This window comes from Hippopotamus amphibius, chromosome 8, assembly GCF_030028045.1.
Source record: "Hippopotamus amphibius kiboko isolate mHipAmp2 chromosome 8, mHipAmp2.hap2, whole genome shotgun sequence".
In the NCBI taxonomy this organism is placed as follows: domain Eukaryota; kingdom Metazoa; phylum Chordata; class Mammalia; order Artiodactyla; family Hippopotamidae; genus Hippopotamus; species Hippopotamus amphibius.
Genome location: NC_080193.1, coordinates 131,135,841 through 131,156,592, shown reverse-complemented (window position 1 = coordinate 131,156,592; position 20,752 = coordinate 131,135,841). Strand labels below are relative to the sequence as shown.

The 20,752-nt window shown below is 37.9% G+C and overlaps 2 protein-coding genes across 2 annotated transcripts in view; one reads left to right on the top strand and one right to left on the bottom strand.

Moving 5' to 3' along the window:
• The window catches only part of UBR3 (ubiquitin protein ligase E3 component n-recognin 3), a 223,694-nt gene that overhangs the window by 27,325 nt on the left and 175,617 nt on the right, over nt 1-20,752 (top strand). The window lies entirely within an intron of this gene.
• LOC130859577 (NADH dehydrogenase [ubiquinone] 1 alpha subcomplex assembly factor 4-like) lies at nt 15,468-15,995 on the bottom strand. Its single transcript, XM_057747119.1, has one exon. The coding sequence runs from the start codon at nt 15,993-15,995 to the stop codon at nt 15,468-15,470; it is 528 nt and encodes a 175-aa protein (XP_057603102.1).

Genomic DNA, 20,752 nt, shown 5'->3' with positions numbered 1-20,752 from the left:
ATGTTTGGTAGAACTGGCCAGTGAAGCCATCTAGTCCTGGGCTTTTCTTGGTTGGAGATTTTTTTTTTTAATTGAAACATAGTTGATTTACAATGTGTTAATTTCAGGTGTACAGCAAAGTCATTGTATGTATATATGTGTATATATATGTATCTGAATTCAGATATATATGTATTTATCTGATTCAGGTATATATGTGTGTGTGTACATTTCAGATTATTTTCTATTGCAGGTTATTACAAGATATTGAATATAGTTCCCTGTGCTATACAGTAAATCCTTGTTGCTTATCTAGGTTGGGAGATATTAGATTATTGATTCAATATCCAACTTGTTATTGGTCTGTTCAGATTTTCTGTTTCTTCGATTCATTCTTCATAGGTTGTTTCTAGGAATTTACCCATTTCTTAAAGGTTTGTTGAGCTACAGTTGTTCTTTGTAGTCTATTATGATCCTTTGTATTTCCGTGGTAGCAGTTGTAATTTTTCCTCTTTCATGATTTTATTAATTTGAGTTATCTTTTTCTTGTTGTCTAGCTACAGATTTGTCATTTTAATTTTTTCAAAGAACTAATTCTTAGTTTTGTTGATGTTGTCTGTTATTTTTCTATTCTTTATTTCTACTCTATTTTTTATTTTCTTCCTTTTGCTAACTTTGGGCTTAATTCTTTTTCTGATTCTGTGAGGTGTCAAGTTAGATTGCTTATTTGAAATCTTTTTTTTTTTCCTTAATGTAGGCATTTATAGCTCTAAATTTTCCTTTTAGAGCATCTTTTCCTGTGTCCTGTAAGTTTTGGTTTATTTTATTTCCTTTTGCATTTGTTTCAAGATATTTTTTAATTTTCCTTTTGATTTCTTCTTCAACCCATTGGTTGTTCAGGAGTGTGTTGTTTAATTTTCACGTTTGTGTTACCAACTTTTAGTTTCATACCATTGTGTTGATATAATTTTAATGTTCTTGAATTTGTTAAGACTTGTTTTTTGGTCTAACATATGATCTTTTCTGGAGAATGTTCCATTTCATTCTTGAAAAGAATATGTATGCTGCTGTTCGGAGGGATATTGTGTATATGTTTGTTAGATCCATTTGATCTGCAGTGTTGTGCAAATCTGCTGTTTCCTTATTGATTTCTTGTCTGGATGATCTATCTGTTGCTGAGAGTAGAGTGTTGCAGTCCCCTACTATTGTTGTATTTCTGTCTGTTTCTCCTTTCAATTCTGTTAATATTCTTTATGTTTAGAATCTCTGATGGGGGGGTGCATAATTTTTTGCAGTTGTTATATCTTCTTGATGAATTGATTTTTTGTCAACATGTAATGATCTTCCTTGTTTCTTTGATTAGTTTTGACTTAAAGTCTATTTTGTCTGTTATAAGTACATCCACTCCTGCTCTCTTTAGGTTACTGTTTGGTTGGAATATCTTTCCATCTCTTCACTTTCAGCCTATGTGTGTTCATAAAGCTAAAGTGAGCCTCTTGTAGGCAGTATATTGTTGGATCTTCTTTGTCTTCATCTCTCTCTTCTTTTTCATCTTCTTCCTCTTCCCCCTTCCCTTCTCCTCCTGTTCCTCTTACTGCTCCACCTTCTTTTCTTGCCCCTCCCCACTTCAGCCTATGTCTTTTGATTGGAGAATTTAATTCATTTACATTTGGAGCATTTTTTGATAGGTAAGGACCAGTTATTGCCAATTTTTAAATTGTTTTCTGGCTGCTTTGTAATTCTTTTGTCACTTTCTTTCTCACGTTCTTCCTCTTGCTGCCTTCCTTTGTGATTTGATGACTTTCTGTGGTGGCATGCCTTGATTTCTCCTATTTTTTTGTGTATCTACTGCAGATTTTTCCATTGTGATTACCATGAGGCTTTCACAAAATATGTCATAGTTATAACAACCTTTTTACAGATGAAAATAATCTAAAAGTTTGTAGTTTTACTTCTTTCTAACTTTTTAGGCTATTGATGTTACATTTTACATCTTTTTATACTCTGTATCTCTCTTTTTAAAAAATTTATTTATTTATTTATTGGCTGTGTTGGATCTTCATTGCTGCTCACAGGCTTTCTCTGGCTGTGGCAGATCGGGGCTATTCTTTGTTGTGTGGTATGTGGGCCTCTCATTATGGTGGCTTCTCTTGTTGCAGAGCATGGGTTCTAGGCATACGGGCTTCAGTAGTTGCAGTGTGCAGGCTCAGTAGTTGTGGTGCACGGGCTGAGTTACTCTGCGGCATGTGGAATCTTCCTGGTCCAGGGATTGAACCTGTGTGCCCTGCATTGGCAGGCAGATTCTTAACCACTACACCACCAGGGAAGTCCTATATTCTGTATCTCAACAATTATTGAAGTTATAGTTATTTTTATTTATTTATTTGGCTGCTTTGGGTCTTAGTTGTGTCATGGGGGATCTTTGTTGCAGCATGAGGATATTTCATTGTGGTGAGTGGGCTCTTCATTGCAGTGCATGGGCTTCTCTCTAGTTGTGGCACGTGGGCTCCAGAGCACACAGGCTCAGTTGTGGTGCACAGGCTCTTTAGTTGTGGCACATGGGCTCCAGAGTGCTCGGGCTGGGTATTTGCGGAGTGTAGGCGCTCTAGTTGTGGCACATGAGCGCTAGAGTGCCTGGGCTCTGTAGTTGTGGCATGCAGGCTTAGTTGTCCTGTGGCATATGGGATCTTAGTTCCCTGACCAGAGATCAAATCCACATCCCCTGCATTGGAAGGGGTATTCTTAACCACTGGACCACCAGGGAAGTTCTGAAGTTATAGTTATTTTTAATATGTTTGTTTTTTTAAACTTCTCTGTGACAGTTGAAAGTGACTTATATACTGCAATATTAGAGTATCTGACTTTGACTATATATTTACCTTAACTGGTAAATTTTACACATTCCTATGATTTTTAGGTTGTTAATTAGCATCCTTTCATTTCAGCTTTAAGAATTCCTTTTAGCATTTCTTGTAAGTTATATCTAGTGATGATGATCTCCCTCAGGTTTTTTTGTTTGGGAATGTCTTCATCTCTTCTTCATCTGAAGAGCGGCTTTGCTGGGTATAGCATTCTTGGTTTGCAATGTTTTCTCTCAATATTTTGAATAGTTCACCCCACTTTTTCCTAGCTTGTGAGATGTCTGTTGAGAAATCCACTTGTAGACTTATGGGGGCTTCCTTGTGTGATGATTCAGTTTACTCCTGAAACTTTCAAATTTCTCTGTCTTTCACTTTTGATAACTTAATTATAATGTGTCTCAGTGTAGCCCTTTTTGGGCTCAACCAATTATTTAGGGACTTGAGGGCCTTAGAAATCTGGATGTCCATTTATGTCCTCAGTTTGGGAAGTTTTTAGCTATTTTATCTTTAAAAGTAAACTTTTGATCCCCTTCTCTGTTTTGTGTTTTTCTGATTCCCATAATTCATATATTGATTTTTGTTTTTTAAAAAATATTTATTATTTATGGCTGTGCTGGGTCTTAGTTGTGGCATTTGGGATGTTCATTGCAGCATGCGGGATCTTTATTTAGGGCATGCGGGATCGTTAGTTGCGGCATGCGGGCTCTTTGTTGTGGCGTAAGGACTTCTTAGTTGTGGCTTGCGGACTTCTTAGTTGTAGCATGAATGCCGAATCTAGTTACTCGACCAGGGATTGAACCCAGGCCCCCTGCATTGGCAGCACAGAGTCTTACCCACTGCACCATCAGGGAAGTCTCCATATATTGATTCTTTAAATGTTGTCTCATAAGTCCTTTTATGTTTCTTCATTTGTTCACATTTCTTTTTTGTTTTGCTCAAAAGACTGGATAATTTCCAATGACTTGTCTTCAAGTTCACTGATTCTTTCTTCTTCTTGGTTGAAGTCTGCTGTTCAAGTTTTATGTTAAATTTTTTAGTTCAGTCATTATATTCTTCAGCTTTAGGATTTCTGTTTATTTCTTAAAGTGGTTTCCATATCTTTTGCATTCATTTTATTCATGTGTTTTTCACTGTATTTTCACTTATTTGTTTGTGTTTTCTTGTAGTTCACAAAACTTCTTTAAGAATAATATTTTTAATTCCTTGTCATTCAGTTCATAGATCGTCATTTCTTCAGGGTCAGTTATTGGAGCTTTATTAATTTTTTTTGGTGGCGTCAGATTTGATTTCTTTGTGATCCTTCTATCCTTGTGTTGGCATCTGTGCATTTGAGAAAGTGGTCTCCTTAGGTTCACTTTGGCAGGGAAAGACCCTCAATCAGCCCAGTTTGGGATTCTGGATGGGCCAACTGGTATTGTACACTAGCAGGCAGCATTTGCTTTCAACATGTCTAGTGAGGTGGGGCCACTGCATATACTTTTTGATTGGGAGGAGCCTGCTGGCTTCGTTCCATGGTTGGATGAAACTACTGGCTAGGCTTCCTGGGTGGGTGGGGCTGCTGCCTGGGATCCATGGTAAGTTGGGCCACTGTCTGGGCTCCATAATCACCTCTGGTTGGACAGGGTCACAGACTGTGTTCTCTGGCTGGGTGGTGCAGCTGTTTGGACTTTGACTGGGTGGTGTTGCAGGCTGCATTCTTAATCACCCTTGGTTGGGTGGGTCCCAAGGCTGTACTTCCTGGCCAGGTGACAGACTATACTTCCCGTTGGGTCAGATTTTTTGAATTAGCCCTAATTTTGATATTCTCTTTGATTGTTTCTTCAAACCATTAAAAGCTAAGGGAATTACAATATTTTATTATTTTGGTTAGCCTACCTCTTCCAGCTTACCTCTTTTACCTGGACACCATATGAGAATTCTTTCGAGTGTAGTTTGAGAAAATGTCTTGTCAAAAGAGTGGAAAAGAGTTCCAAATTAGAAATTTGGAGGAAACTCTAATCTCCCATGGGTTATTGGGTCAAATGGATGTGCATTTATACTTTTGATAGTCCTCATATTTGGAATGTTAATTTATACTCTTTCCAGCAGTACAGTGAGAATATCTGTCATTTTACGACCTGGTCAGGACAGTATATCATCAAAGTTTTGGTCTTTGGAAATGTGATAGGTTCAGAAAGTTTGTCCCAATGTAGTTTTATTTCTTTTTTGGTCCATGGGTTATTTACAGGTGTGTTATTTAATGTCCAAATTTGGGGGACTTTTTTTTTTTTTTATAAATTTATTTATTTTATTTATTATTTATTGTCTGCATTGGGTCTTCGTTGCTGCACACGGGCTTTCTCTAGTTGCTGCGAGCAGGGGTTACTCTTCATTGTGGTGCACAGGCTCCTCATTGTAGTGGCTTCTCTTGTTGTGGAGGACAGGCCCTAGGCGCATTAGCTTCAATAGTTGCGGCACATGGGCTCAGTAGTTGTGGCTCACGGGCTCTAGAGCACAGGCTCAATAGTTGTGGCGCACGGGCTTAGTTGCTCCATGGCACGTGGAATCTTCCCAGGGCAGGGCTCGAACCCGTGTCCCCTGCATTGGCAGGCGGATTCTTCACCACTGCGCCACCTAGGAAGTCCTGGGGGGCTTTTTAAGATATGTGTGTTACTGATTTTCAGTTTAATGTGTGGTCTGAGGGCATACTTGATGTAATGTCAATTTAAAATGCTTCAATTTCACCAAGTTGATAAGATCCATGTATCCTTTTTTGATATTTTCTGCTTATCAGTATTGCCATAAATCTCTAGTCTGGACTAATTTCAGTACTGGTGATAAGGCTGGCTCTATCATGTGTTTAGGGACATGTCTCATTGAGGGACTGTGGTAATCTACTCATTGCCATAACATATTACCGCAGACTGCAAGGCTGAAACAACAGAAATTTATTTCTGGAGGCTGGATCAAGGTGCTGGCAGGTTTGATTTCTCCTGAGGCCTCTCTCCTTGGCCTGCAGATGCCTGCTTTCTCTGTGTCTTTACATGGTCTTCCTTCTGTTTGCGTGTATCCCTGGTGTCTCCTCTTCTTATAAGGACACCAGTCCTGTTGGACTAGGGCCCCACCCTGTGACTTCATGTAACTTTAATTACCTCCTCAAAGGTCCTGTTTGCAAATACAGTCATACTGGGAATTAGGACTTCAATGTATGAATGTTAGGGGGTTCTTAATAACAGGAGGGGCATGGAGAGTGGGTATATGCATTGGAAATGTGTGTCCTCTGCTAACCCTATGCAGTGTAGTCAATGTGTACAATGTATACAATGATTATTTGAAAATACTCTCTGTATGTTTGATTATATAACTATGAGTTAATAATATCCGTTTGCTTCTTAAAAGTCTAAAGTGAAATTTATTGAGACATATTTTATGAGCAGTGGAATGAGTGTCCACCTGTTGTAGGGTGTAGTGTTCTGTTGGGTCTAATTGGTGATAGTATTTTTTAGTAGTTATCTATTGCTGTGTAACAAATGACTCCCAAACTGAGCAGCTTAAAATTTCAGTTATTATCGCATACTTTTTGTGTACCAGGAATTCTGAAGTGGCTTAGGTGTGTGGTTATGCATAGTGTCTCTCAAGTATCACTCACATGGCTATTAATAGGGTCAGTTTCTTGAAATGAGGGCTTGTCATAGGACTGCTTATAAAACTTACTTTAATGTTTTTTATGCAGGTATGATGAGAATGAATTTTAGGTTTTGTCTGAAAAGTTTTTATTTCTCCTTAGTTTTGAAAGTTATTTTGTGTTAAGAATTCTGGATTTGCAGGTTTGTTTTAGCACTTTAAATATGTCTCTCCTTTGTGATCTGGATTGTGTAATTTCTGATGAAATGTCTGCTGTCTCTTGTATCTTGGTTGCTCTGTACGTAATGGATCATTTTCTGGTTGCTTTGAATATTTTCTTGTCACAGTTTTTCAGCAATTTGATTATGGTGTGACTCAGTATGGCTTAAAATAGTTTCTTATGCTTGGGGTTTGATGAGTTCTTAAATGTGTGATTTTATGGTTTTCAACAAACTGGGAAAAATTTTGGCTGTTCTTCATATATTTGGTGTCTTCCCTTCTCACCTTTTTGGGATTCCAGTGTAATGCAGAATTGCTTGTTATTGCATACCTCACTAAGATTCTGTTCTTTTTCTCAGTCTCCATGCTTTATTTTGTATAGTTTCTTACTGCTTTGTCAGTGAATTATTGGTCTCTTCTTTCCAGTGTCTAATCTACTGTTATCCCATCAGGTATATTTTTTTTAGTTCTAATGTTGTATTTTCATCTGTAGAAGTTTAATATGGGTCTTATTTATTTATTATCACGGTGTTAGGTATGAGGAAATTCTCCTCCCCCCCACACCCCCAAACTGGCTGATTATTCATTTATCTCAATACCCTTTCTCTGAATGAGCCATGATTTCCTCATGGATTTGAAATCTGCCTTTATCATGAATTAAATTCCACATATATCTGATTCGATATCTGGACTCACAGTAATTAATCTGTCCATTGATAATGTCTTTTCATGTACCATTACCACATTGTTTTCTGCCTTCAAGCATTCAATTTATAATTTATTATTGTAAAAGTTAAATACATTTACATCTTTAATTTTACTTTCAAATCTTCTGATCTTATATGCCTTCTCTAATTGAATTTAGAACTTGTAATTTTCATAAATATTTTACTTTTGCTTTTCTAGTACTTTAGGCCCCAATAAATAATTTTAAACTTATATAGATGGAATTTAAGATGTTTTATTTCTTAACTACTCATGTAATCTAACAATTTTAGATGAGATGAATCTGTACCTTAGTCAAGCCATACATATTAAACATGTAGAAATGTATATCTAGAGAAATGGTCTAAGAATACATATAGATGAATTTCTGTCCCAACTTCCCCTTTGTTTACTTTATAGCTTATTTAATTGCATTTATCATTAATGTCTACTCTCTAGAATGTAAGCTCCCTACAGTCTGGATAACAACACTGATTCGTTTTAAAGACTTTATTTTTCTTTTCTATTTTTGTTTCTTCTTTTTAAAAACTTTTTATTTTATTTATTTTTATTGGCTGCTCTTTGTTCTGGTGTGTGGGCTTCTCAGTGTGGTGGCTTCTTTTGTTGTGGAGCATGGGCTCTAGGCGCGTGGGCTTCAGTAGTTGTGGCACACGGGCTTAGTTGCTCCATGGTGTGTGGGATCTTCCCAGAGCAGGGATCAAACCCATGTCCCCTGCAGTGGCAGGTGGGTTCTTAACCACTGCACCACCAGGGAAGTTCCTCTTTAAAAAAAAAAAAAAATTGAGAGCCCCTCCTCTCAACTGTGTAAAACCCTTTCTCTCTCTTTCTCTCTTCCCCTTGTCTCTTCCATCCTCTTGCTTCTCATTTCTTGTTGGCAGTATTGCTAATTAGGAAGCTTTTTCAAACAGAATGAGGAGTCTCTTTTGCCAGGGTTGTTGTGAAGATTAAATGAATTTGAAGTCCATCTAGATTGTATCCCAGCACACAACTGAATATTCGTTTAATCCAATACTTGGACATTAGTCTGAGGCTTGGACAGTCTTCTATAAACACCTCTATCACCAGGACAAGCAACCCCAAAAGCTTGGACAACCATGAGGAAACAAAGAAACCCAATGCAGGCAAAGGAGCAGGAAAAAAACCCACAAGACCAAATAAATGAGGAGGAAATAGGAAAAATGCCTGAAAAAGAATTTAGAGTAATGATAGTAAAAAATGATACAAAATCTCGATAACAAAATAGAGAAAGTACAAGAAACAGTTCATAAGAACTCAGAAAAACAAACAGCAATGGATAACAAAATAACTGAAATTAAAAATACTCTAGATGCTATAACCAGCAGAATGACTGAGGCAGAAGAACGAATAAGTGAGTTGGAAGATAGAATGGGAGAAATAAACGCCACAGAGCAGGAAAAAGAAAAAAAAAATAAAAAGACTAGAAGACAGCCTCAGAGACCTCAGTGATAACCTTAAACGTACCAACATTCGAATTATAGGCATCCCAGAAGAAGAAGAAAACAAGAAAGGGTCTGAGAAAATATTTGAAGAGGTTCTAGTGGAAAACTTCCCCAACGTGGGAAAGGAAATAATTCACCAAGTCCAAGAAGCACAGAGAGTCCCATACAGAATAAACCCAAGGAGAAATACACCAAGACACATATTAATCAAACTAATGACAATTAAACACAAAGAAAAAATATTAAAAGCAGCAAGAGAAAAGCAACAAACAACATATAAGGGAAAACCCATCAGGATAACAGCTGACCTTTCTGCAGAAACTCTGCAGGCCAGAAGGGAATGGCAGGATATCCTGAAAGTCCTGAAAGAGAGAAACCTACAGCCAAGAATACTCTACCCAGCAAGAATCTCATTCAGATTTGAGGGAGAAATCAAAAGCTTTCCAGACAAGCAAAAGTTAAGAGAATTCAGCACCACCAAACCAGCCTTACAACAAGTGCTAAAGGAACTTCTCTAAGTAGGACACACAAGAAAAGGAAAACACCTACAAATACAAACCCAAAACAATTAAGAAAATGGTAATTGGAACACACATGTCAATAATCACTTTAAATGTAAATGGATTAAATGCTCCAACCAAAAGACACAGACTGGCTGAATGGATACAAAAACAAGACCCTTCTATATGCTGCCTACAAGAAACCCACTTCAGACCAAGGGATACATATAGACTGAAAGTGAAGGGATGGAAAAAGATATTCCATGCAAATGGAAGTCAGAAGAAAGCTGGAGTAGCAATACTCATATCAGACAAATTAGACTTGAAAGTAAAGACTATTAAAAGAGACAAGGAAGGGCACTACATAATGATCAAGGGATCCACCCAAGAAGAACATATCACAATGGTAAATATCTATGCCCCCAATATAGGAGCACCTCAATACATAAGGCAAATGCTAACAGCTATAAAAGGGGACATCGACAGTAACACAATAATAGTGGGAGACTTGAACACCCCACTTACATCAATGGACAGATCATCCAAACAGAAAATAAATAAAGACACACAAGCTTTAAATGACACATTAGACCATCTCGACTTAATTGATATTGATAGGACATTCCATCCAAAAACGACAGACTACACTTTCTTCTCAAGTGCACACGGAACATTTTCCAGGATAGATCACATCTTGGGTCACAAATCAAACCTCAGCAAATTCAAGAAAATTGAAATCATATCAAGCATCTTCTCAGACCACAACGCCATGAGACTAGATATCAATTACAGGAAAAAAACTGCAAAAAAGACAAACACATGGAGGCTAAACAATTCACTCTTAAACAACCAAGGAATCACTACAGAAATCAAAGGGGAAATCAAAAAATATCTAGAAACAAATGACAACGAAAACACAACAACCCAAAACCTATGGGACGCAGCAAAAGCAGTTCTGAGAGGGAAGTTTATAGCAATACAGTCCTACCTTAAGAAACAAGAAAATGATCGAATAAACAACCTAACCTTACACCTCAAACAACTAGAGAAAGAAGAACAAAGACACCCCAAAGGGAGCAGAAGGAAAGAAATCATAAAGATCAGAGCAGAAATAAATGAAAAAGAAAGGAAAGAAACCATAAGAAAAATAAATGAAACTAAAAGCTGGTTCTTTGAGAAGATTAACAAAATTGATAAACCATTAGCCAGACTCATCAAGAAAAAAAGGGAGAAGATGCAAATCAACAGAATTAGAAATGAAAAAGGAGAAGTCACAACGGACACCTCAGAAATACAAAAGATCATGAGAGACTACTACAAGCAACTATATGCCAATCAATTGGATAACCTGGAAGAAATGGATACATTCTTAGAAAAATACAATCTTCCAAGACTGAACCAGGAAGAAATAGAAACCATGAACAGACCAATCACAAGTACAGAAATTGAGGCAATGATTAAAAATCTCCCAACACACAAAAGCCCAGGACCAGATGGATTCACAGGTGAATTCTATCAAACATTTCGAGAAGAATTAACACCTATCCTTCTCAAACTCTTCCAAAATATTGCAGAAGGCGGAGCACTCCCAAACTCATTCTACGAGGCTACCATCACCCTGATACCAAAACCAGGCAAAGATGTCACAAAAAAAGAAAACTACAGACCAATATCACTGATGAATATAGATGCAAAAATCCTCAACAAAATACTAGCTAACAGACTCCAACAGCACATTAAAAAAATCATACACCACGATCAAGTGGGGTTTATCCCTGGGATGCAAGGATTCTTCAATATACGCAAATCAATCAATGTGATACATCATATCAACAAATTGAAAGATAAAAACCATATGATCATTTCAATAGATGCAGGAAAAGCTTTTGACAAAGTTCAGCATCCATTTATGATAAAAGCTCTCCAGAAAATGGGCATAGAAGGAAATTACCTCAACATAATGAAAGCCATATATGACAAACCAAAAGCCAACATTGTTCTCAATGGAGAAAAACTGGAAGAATTCCCTCTAAGCACAGGAACAAGACAAGGGTGTCCACTCTCACCACTATTATTCAACATAGTTTTGGAAGTGTTAGCCACAGCAATCAGAGAAGAAAAAGAAATTAAAGGAATCCAAATTGGAAAAGAAGAAGTAAAATTGTCACTCTTTGCAGATGACATGATATTATATATAGAAAACCCTAAAGACTCTACCAGAAAACTGCTAGCACTCATTGATGAGTTTAGTAAAGTAGCAGGATACAAAATTAATGCACAGAAATCTCTTGCATTCCTATACACTAACAACAGAAGAGCAGAAAGAGAAATTAAGGAAACTCTCCCATTCACCATTGCAACAAAAAGAATAAAATAGCTAGGAATAAACCTGCCTAAGGAGGCAAAAGATCTGTATGCAGAAAACTTTAAGACATTGATGAAAGAAATCAAAGATGACACAAACAGATGGAGGGACATACCATGTTCCTGGATTGGAAGAATCAACATCGTGAAAATGACTGTACTACCCAAAGCAATTTACAGATTCAATGCAATCCCGATCAAATTACCAATGGCATTTTTCACAGAACTAGAGCAAGAAATCTTACGATTTGTATGGAAACGCAAAAGACCCCGAATAGCCAAAGCCATCTTGAGAAGGAAAAATGGAGTTGGTGGAATCAGGCTTCCTGACTTCAAACTATACTACAAGGCCGTAGTGATCAAGACAGTATGGTACTGGCACAAAAATAGAAAGGAAGATCAATGGAATAGAATAGAGAACTCAGAAGTAAGCCCAAACACATATGGGCAGCTTATCTTTGACAAAGGAGGCACGAGTATACAATGGAAAAAAGACAGCCTCTTCAATAAGTGGTGCTGGGAAAATTGGACAGCAACATGTCAAAGAATGAAATTACAACACTACCTAACACCATACACAAAAATAAACTCCAAATGGATTAAAGACCTCCATGTAAGGCCAGACACTATAAAACTCCTAGAGGAAAACATAGGCAGAACACTCTATGATATCCATCAAAGCAAGATCCTTTTTGACCCACCTCCTAGAATCAGGGAAATAAAATCAAGAATAAATGAATGGGACCTCATGAAACTTAAAAGCTTTTGCACAGCAAAAGAAACCATAAACAAGACTAAAAGGCAACCCTCAGAATGGGAAAAAATAATTGCCTATGAAACAACGGACAAAGGATTAACCTCCAAAATATACAAGCAGCTCATGCAGCTTCATACCAAAAAAGCAAATAACCCAATCCACAAATGGGCAGAAGACCTAAATAGACATTTCTCCAAAGAAGACATACAGATGGCCAACAAACACATGAAAAGATGCTCAACATCACTAATCATCAGAGAAATGCAAGTCAAAGCCACAATGAGGTATCACCTCACACCAATCAGAATGGCCATCATCACAAAGTCTGGAAACCACAAATGTTGGAGAGGGTGTGGAGAAAAGGGAACTCTCCTGCACTGTTGGTGGGAATGTAAGTTGGTACAGCCACTATGGAAAACAATTTGGAGGTTCCTTAAAAAACTACAAATAGAACTACCATATGATCCAGTAATCCCACTACTGGGCATATACCCAAAGAAAACCATAATCCCAAAAGAAACTTGTACCATCATGTTTATTGCAGCACTATTTACAATAGCCAGGACATGGAAGCAACCTAAATGCCCATCAACAAATGAATGGATACAGAAGATGTGGCATATATATACAATGGAATATTACTCAGCTATAAAAAGGGATGAGATGGAGCTATATGTAATGAGGTGGATAGAACTACAATCTGTCATACATAGTGAAGTAAGTCAGAAAGAGAAGGACAAATATTGTATGCTAACTCACATATACGGAATCTAAAACTGGTACTGATGAACTCAGTGACAAGAACAAGGAAGCAGATACAGAGAATGGACTGGAGAACTCGAGGTATGGGAGGGGGCGGGGGGTGAAGGGGAAACTGAGAAGAAGCGAGAGAGTAGCACAGACATATATATACTACCAACTGTAAAATAGTCAGTGGGAAGTTGTTGTATAACAAAGGGAGTCCAACTCGAGGATGGAAGATGCCTTAGAGGACTGGGGCAGGGAGGGTGGGGGGGACTCGAGGGGGGGGGCGTCAAGGAAGGGAGGGAATATGGGGATATGTGTATAAAAACAGATGATTGAACCTGGTGTACCCCCCAAAAAAAAATTTATTTATTTATTTATTTTTATTTATTTAAGTCAGTGTGCACTGTTTTTCTGTTTTTTTTTTTGACACAGGAAGTGCTTAATTTTATCATGTGACACCATGTAACAGCTATATTTACAGCTTCCTAACCACAGTGTAGATTTGTATAGGGAAGAGGGCTCAGAAATAGCAGTATTAGTGATTCAGGTACAAGTATTGACCTTTATTTGGTAAACAGTTTTGATGACTGAGTTACCAGAGTTTTAAAATACAATTTTACATTAATTCTTTTTTTCTTAAAAGAACTGTTTTGAACCAAACATAAGGTAGGTATAGTTTATTCACATAATGAAACTCCATTTGAACACAGCTTAAAATTTTCCCATCTTAGTGAGTTTTTCTCTTCTCCATATTGCAAATGTCTCATTCCATCATCATGCTGAATTCCTCAGCATCTTCCATACCATTTCCAGGGGAATCCCTGGGAAGTAGGGAATGCCTGTCTTCCCTCAGAAAGACACTGATAAGTTGGAATTTTTCTAACCATGCTCTCCGAATATTCCCACAACTCACACCTTCTGCTCTTTTGAGATTTTTTTTTGGCACAGCAGAAAAAACACATCACTAGGGCTTTGAAAACCTAAATTCTGGGCCTGGCTATGCCATAAACTACAGAATAATCTTAAATAGGTCATGAAACCTCCCCAGGCTTCCCAACTGCAAAAAAAAATAAGTTGAATTTTTTCAGTCTTTTGTAGTCCTTTATTATCTAATGTATCATCACAGTAACCCTTTGATTTAATAAGGCAGCACTCTACTTATTTTACAGAAGAGATTCAATCTCAAAGAGGTTACATGATCTACCCCACATCCCACATGTAGTAATATGACAGAGCTAAAGTTAACAGTCTCACTTAAGACTCTGGTACTGGCATACACAGTGCTCATAAGTTTGTTAAATGGATGAAGCAGCAATTTCCTAAGTCCCTTCCAGTGATCACACTTTATATTTCTACTTGCTATTTTTTCTCTCTTCTTTCAACCAGCATTTAAATTAGAAAAAAAAAAATACGTATTTGATCACCAAATTCAATTTCACATGGTTCTTTGATTTAACCACTGTTTAAAATTTTCTAGTATTTCTACATTAAGTCAATAGAAAAGTTATTTTTTTCAGATAGGTTCCACTACTGCTTGCCTCTCTGAAAGCTTTTGGACTTACCTGTTTGTCAAAGCAGAGACTGCTAAAATTTTATAAACGCCAATTCCTGTTTATATTTTTAAAAAGTTATTTCATACATAAAATTCATTCAAAACAAAGTAAGTCCTCCCTAATTCTTCTCTGGAACATTAATAAAAATATATTTTCTACTATTTTGTATCCAGTCTCCTGTCTGCCTTTATTCAGAAATACTGTTATCTGACCTCACTGTCAAGTCTCTGTTCCCTAACAAAAAAAGTCACAGTTTTAAGAGACAGGAAAACTCTTACTTTCTCTATTCCATAGGAAGAATAAACTAACCACCTAAACTGGAAGGTGCAGCTTTGAATGTTAAACGAGAGATTCAGGACATTTCCCAAGAGGCTATATGATCAATTTAAAAGCTGATGATATGATTTGCCTAAAATATGGTAACTTTTTTATTTATAATAAATTTATACCTGTGCTGACTAGTCATGCTGATATTACATAAGAACATATGCCTAAACCAAATGAAAGTTTAAAAGAGAACAAAATTAATCCTATCAGCAATCCTGAAAATTCAGCAGAGCTCAATAAATAGCATGCTCTCACGAGGAGGGAGCTTAACACATTTGGTAATGTATATAATTTAATATGCTAAAAATGAGAAAATAAACAGGGTACGGGGACACAGAGTACATAACAGAAGAGTAATTTCAAGATTCTCTTCATTTTGATTGTATTGCTTTCTTGTCTTCAGGGGGTAAGATTTTGACTTCAAAAGTAACGAAATATTTGAGAAGGGAATTTACCTCTTGCTGTTCTAGATGGTATTTTTCGGCTGTTTTCTCAGCAGTCCATGTATCTGGATAAAGTTTATGATTATTAAGAAGTGTCAGTGCCTCTAAAATGGAAATTTTGCCTTTGGGAATGTTCTTAACATTCATCATGTCAGAGTGATGGTCTTTTGGCAACCTGAACACCTTTGGCTTCTGACGGGTTCCAGCATCCTTTACCTGCACAGAAGACACAGGATCTGTGGAATCAACATATACATCTTTTAGTAATGACAGCAGTTTGTCATCTTTTCTAGCTATTTCTCCCTTAATTTGTGGATGGCTGCTCATCTGCTCTCGCAGGAGGTTCTTGGTGCATGGGTGCCTGGGAGCGGGGGAGGGCTTCATCCTGCTGATTTCCCGTTCCACCCGGTTCTCTAGATTGAAATTCCTGATTGCGTGAGTCACGGCAGCCCCCATCTCCTCACAACGTGATGCCCTTAACTTCATGCCACACGTGGTTAAACACCAGTGTGGGCGACCTCCAGGATGCACTGGTGCACTGGGTCTTAGTTGCGGCATGTGGGCTTCTTAGTTACGGCATGTAGACTCTTAATTGTGGCATGCAGATTCTTAGTTGCAGCATGCATGCAACTAAAGGGATCTAGTTCCCCGACCAGGGGTTGAACCTGGGATCCCTGCATTGGGAGTGTGGAGTCTTAGCCACTGGACCGCCAGGGAAGTCCCAACAACACTGTTTTGATTATTTTAACTTTATTTTTTATTTATTTTTAAAATATTTATTTAATTTTTAGCTGCGTTGGGTCTTAGTAGCAGCACGTGGGATCTTTGTTGCAGCATGTGGGATCCTCCACTGTAGTGTGTGCCTCCTCATTGCAGCTCACAGACTCCTCTTTGTGGTGCACAGGCTTCTCTCTAGTTGTGGTGCTTTGGCTCCAGAGCGTGTGGGCTCCGTAGTTGTGGTGCCCGTGCTCCAGAGCACGTGGGCTCTTTTTTTTTTTTTAAGTTAATTTATGTATATTATTGGCTGTGTTGGGTCTTTTTTGCTGTGCGTGGGCTTTCTTTTAGTTGCAGTGAGTGGGGGCTGGTCTTCGTTGTGGTGCTGGGGCTCCTCATTGCTGTGGCTTCTCTGGTGGAGCATGGGCTCTAGGCACGTGGGCTTCAGTAGTTGCAGCACATGGGCTCAACAGTTGTGGCTCACGGACTCTAAAGCGCAGTCTCAATAGTTGTGGTGCACCAGCTTAGTTGCTCTGCGTCATGTGGGATCTTCCTGGAGCAGGGCTCGAACCCATGTCCCCTGCATTGGCAGGCGGATTCTTAACCACTGCGCCATCTAGGAAGCCCACATGTGGGCTCTTTAACTGCAGCACACAGGCTTAATGGCATGTGGGATTTTGGTTCCCCGACCAGGGATTGAACCTGCATCCCCTACATTGGAAGGCAGATTCTTAACCACTGGACCACCAGGGAAGTCCCAGATTATTTTAACTTTTCTTTTTCATTTTAGGAAGAGTTATTATATATTATATAATTGACGTACAATAAACTGTGTATATTTACAGTATACAATTTGGTATTTTCCTTCCTATTATCTGTTTTATACATATTAGTGTATATATGGTAATCCCTATCTCCCAGTTCATCCCACTCCAACGCCCCCCCCCCCCCTTGGTGTCCATATGTTTGTTTTCTACATCTCTGTCTTTATTTCTGCTTTGCACACTGGTTGATCTGTAGCATATTTCTATATTCCACAGATATGCATTAATATACAATATTCGATTTTCTCTTTCTGACTTACTTCACTCTGTTTATCTGTACCATATTTCTCTATTCTACAGATATGCTTTAATATACGATATTTGGTTTCCTCTTTCTGACTTACGTCACTCTGTATGACAGTCTCTAGGTCCATCCATGTCTCTGCAAATGACCCAATTTCTCTCCTTTCTGTGGCTGAGTAATATTCCATTATATATATGTACCACATCTTCTTTATCCATTCGTCTGTCGATGGACGTTTAGGTTGTTTCCATGACCTGGCTATTGTAAATAGTGCTGCAGTGAAATGGGGGTGCATGTGTCTTTTTGAATTATGGTGTTCTCAGGGTCTATGCCCAGTAGTGGGATTGCTGGGTCATGTGATAATTCTTTTTTTAGTTTTTCAAGAAACCTCCATACTGTTCTCCATAGTGGCTGTGTCAATTTACATTCCTGCCAACAGTGCAAGAGGGTTCCTTTTTCTCCATGCCCTCTCCAGCATTTATTGTTTGTAGATTTTCTAATGTTGCTCATTCTAACTGGTGTGAGATGATACCTCATTGTAGTTTTAATTTGCATTTCTCTAATAATTAGTGATGTCCGGCATCTTTTCATGTGCCTCTTGGCCATTTGTATGTCATCTTTGGAGAAATGTCTATTTAGGCCTTCTGCCCATTTTTTGATTAGGTTGTTTGTTTGTTTTTTGATATTGAGCTGCATGAACTGTTTATATATATTGGAGATTAATCCTTTGTTTGTTGATTCATTTGCAAATATTTTCTCCCATTCTGAGGGTTGTTTTTTCATCTTGTTTGTAGTTTCCTTTGCTGTGCAAAAGCTTTTAAGCTTCATTAGGTCTCATTTGTTTATTTTTGTTTTTTATTTGCATTACTTTAGGAGGTGGGTCGAAAAAAATTTGCTGTGATTTATGTCAAAGAGTGTTCTGCCTATGTTTTCCTCTAAGAGTTTTATAGTGTCTGGCCTTATTACATTTAGGTCTTTAATGCATTTTGAGTTTATTTTTGTGTATGGTGTTAGAGAGTGTTCTAATTTCATTCTTTTACATGTAGCTGTCCAGTTTTCCCAGCACCACTTATTGAAGAGGCTGTCTTTTCTCCATTGTGTATACTTGCCTCCTTTGTCATAGATTAGTTGACCGTATGTGTGTGGGTTTATCTCTGAGATTTCTGTCTTGTTCCATTGATTTATATTTCTGTTTTTGTGCCAGTACCGTATTGTCTTGATTACTGTAGCCTTGTACTATAGTCTGAAGTCAGGGAGTCTGATTCCTCTAGCTCCATTTTTTTTTCTCAAGATTGCTTTGGTTATTCAGGGTCTTTTTGTGTCTCCATACAAATTTTAGGAATTTTTTGTTCTAGTTCTGTAAAAAATGCCATTGGTAATTTGATATGGATTGCATTGAATCTGTAGATATTTTAACTTTAAAATAAGTTAATATCTGAGAAAACTACTCTGCTTTCATTACACTTATTTTACAGAATTCTCTTAGCTAGTCTTAGTTTTCCACCGGAACTTTCGAATCACCTTGTTTATTCCTTATTGATATTTTTTCAGAGGTTATATTAAATATATAAATTAGTTAGATACCATATATCTTTATGATATGCCCTTTGTGATCTTCAGGAGTCTTTTTAACAGTTTCAATGCGTGTGTTATTTAGTGTTTCTGATACCTCCCTATCTGTAAAATGAAGAGGAGATTATTTCAGGGGTTTTTAATTTGGGATGCATGACTCTCCAGGGATCTCTATGAATTACCTTAAATTATGCGCAAACTTATGTACTTGTATGTAATTTGTGCTGAGTTGGGAATGTAATGTACATGCCACAGTCTGATTTTTAGGGGAGCTTATCTCAGATGCTTTTCTAATTTGTGAAATATGTGGTTGAGTTATTTGAGTTGGCTTCTCCTTGCCCTTTTACCCCCAACAAAGTCTCAATAATTTGGAAGTGGATGACCAGAATCCTCTGGTTGTTTTTCTTTCTTCCCTTCTCCATTCTTATCCTATGCCTTTTCCTTCTGTCCTATTCTGCCCCCCGCCTTTTTTTTATTAATATATATTTTAAAAGTTTATCTATTTTTTATTGGCTGTGTTGGGTCCTCGTTGCTGTGTGTGGGATTTCTCTACTTGTGGTAAGTGGGGGCTTCTCTTCCTTGCAGTGCATGGGCTTCTCATTGCAGTGGCTTCTCTTGTTGCGGAGCATGGGCTCTAGGCATGTGGGCTTCAGTAGTTGTGGTACTCAGGCTCAGTAGTTGTGGCTCTTGGGCTCTCAGAAGTTGTGGCACATGGGCTTAGTTGCTCTGTGGCATGTGGGATCTTCCTGTACCAGGGCTTGAACCCGTGTCCCCTGCATTGGCAGGCAGATTCTTAACCACTGTGCCACCAGCGAAGTTCCACCCCCCACTCCCCCACCCCCCCTTCTCAGCATATAGATACTCTGCTTTTAGTCATTTAAATTTGGTATCAGTTGAATCACAAGGAGGGTTTCTGGGATGCTGGTTATATTTTGTTGCTTGATCTGATTGGTGGTTACATGGATGTGTTCAGTTTGTGATACTTCATTGAGCTGCATACTTAGCTTTTGAGCAGTTTGTACTTCAATGAAAAATTTTTTACAAGTTGAAGTGAAATAAGATTTGGAGAGGTTATTTTATCAACTGTTTCTCTACTTCTATTTGGCTATTCTATTTATTGCCGTAACATCCTGTTTCACTGAGAAATATTTAACCTTCTTATTCATTCAAAACCATTGGGCCTTGAAGAAAGTATCTGCGACCTGTGAACTGCAAATGCAAACACATTACTTCCTGCCATTTTTCCTTTGGAGCCATACCAATTGTCTAAAAAGCCCTCTTTCTGTTTACTTGGGGAGATATCTTTAGTACCTGATTATATGCAGTTGCATTTGTCATACCTTTTGACAATATGTTCTGCCCGCAGAGCTTTGCATGCCTAGCCTAGCTCCTTCATTTCATTTGCTTTGTAGCCTAAATATCACCTCTTCAGAAAGGCCTTCCCCGACAAACCCAATTTAAGACACCTAATGGATGCATTCTATAAATTATGCTGTGATGTTATTTTGTAGAGCGATTTTTTATATTAATGTCTTTTGCTTCTCTCGCCTCTGCCCTGCCCTCCTCCTCGCCCTCCTCCCTCAATAGAAAGTTAGCTCCATGAGAGCAAGGCCTCTGTATTCCTAAGGCCTTAGTGCCAGGCATTTAGTGGTTCTTAAAAACACATTTGAAAAACTGGGATTATTAAATGGGTTTCTATTTTTTCTTTAATTGAATGGCCTTGAAACCATTTTTGGAGTTCTACTATTAGATTAAATCTTCGTTTCACCAAGCCTTTATTGCGCACTTGCTATGTAATATGTGAGATACTTTAGTTCCCCACACAATTTCTCAGCCTAAAATATAAAAATCAATTTTGT

Coding starts and splice junctions, on each gene's coding strand:
- LOC130859577 (XM_057747119.1), bottom strand. CDS start 15,995: ATGGGGGCTGCCGTGACTCACGCAATCAGGAATTTCAATCTAGAGAAC.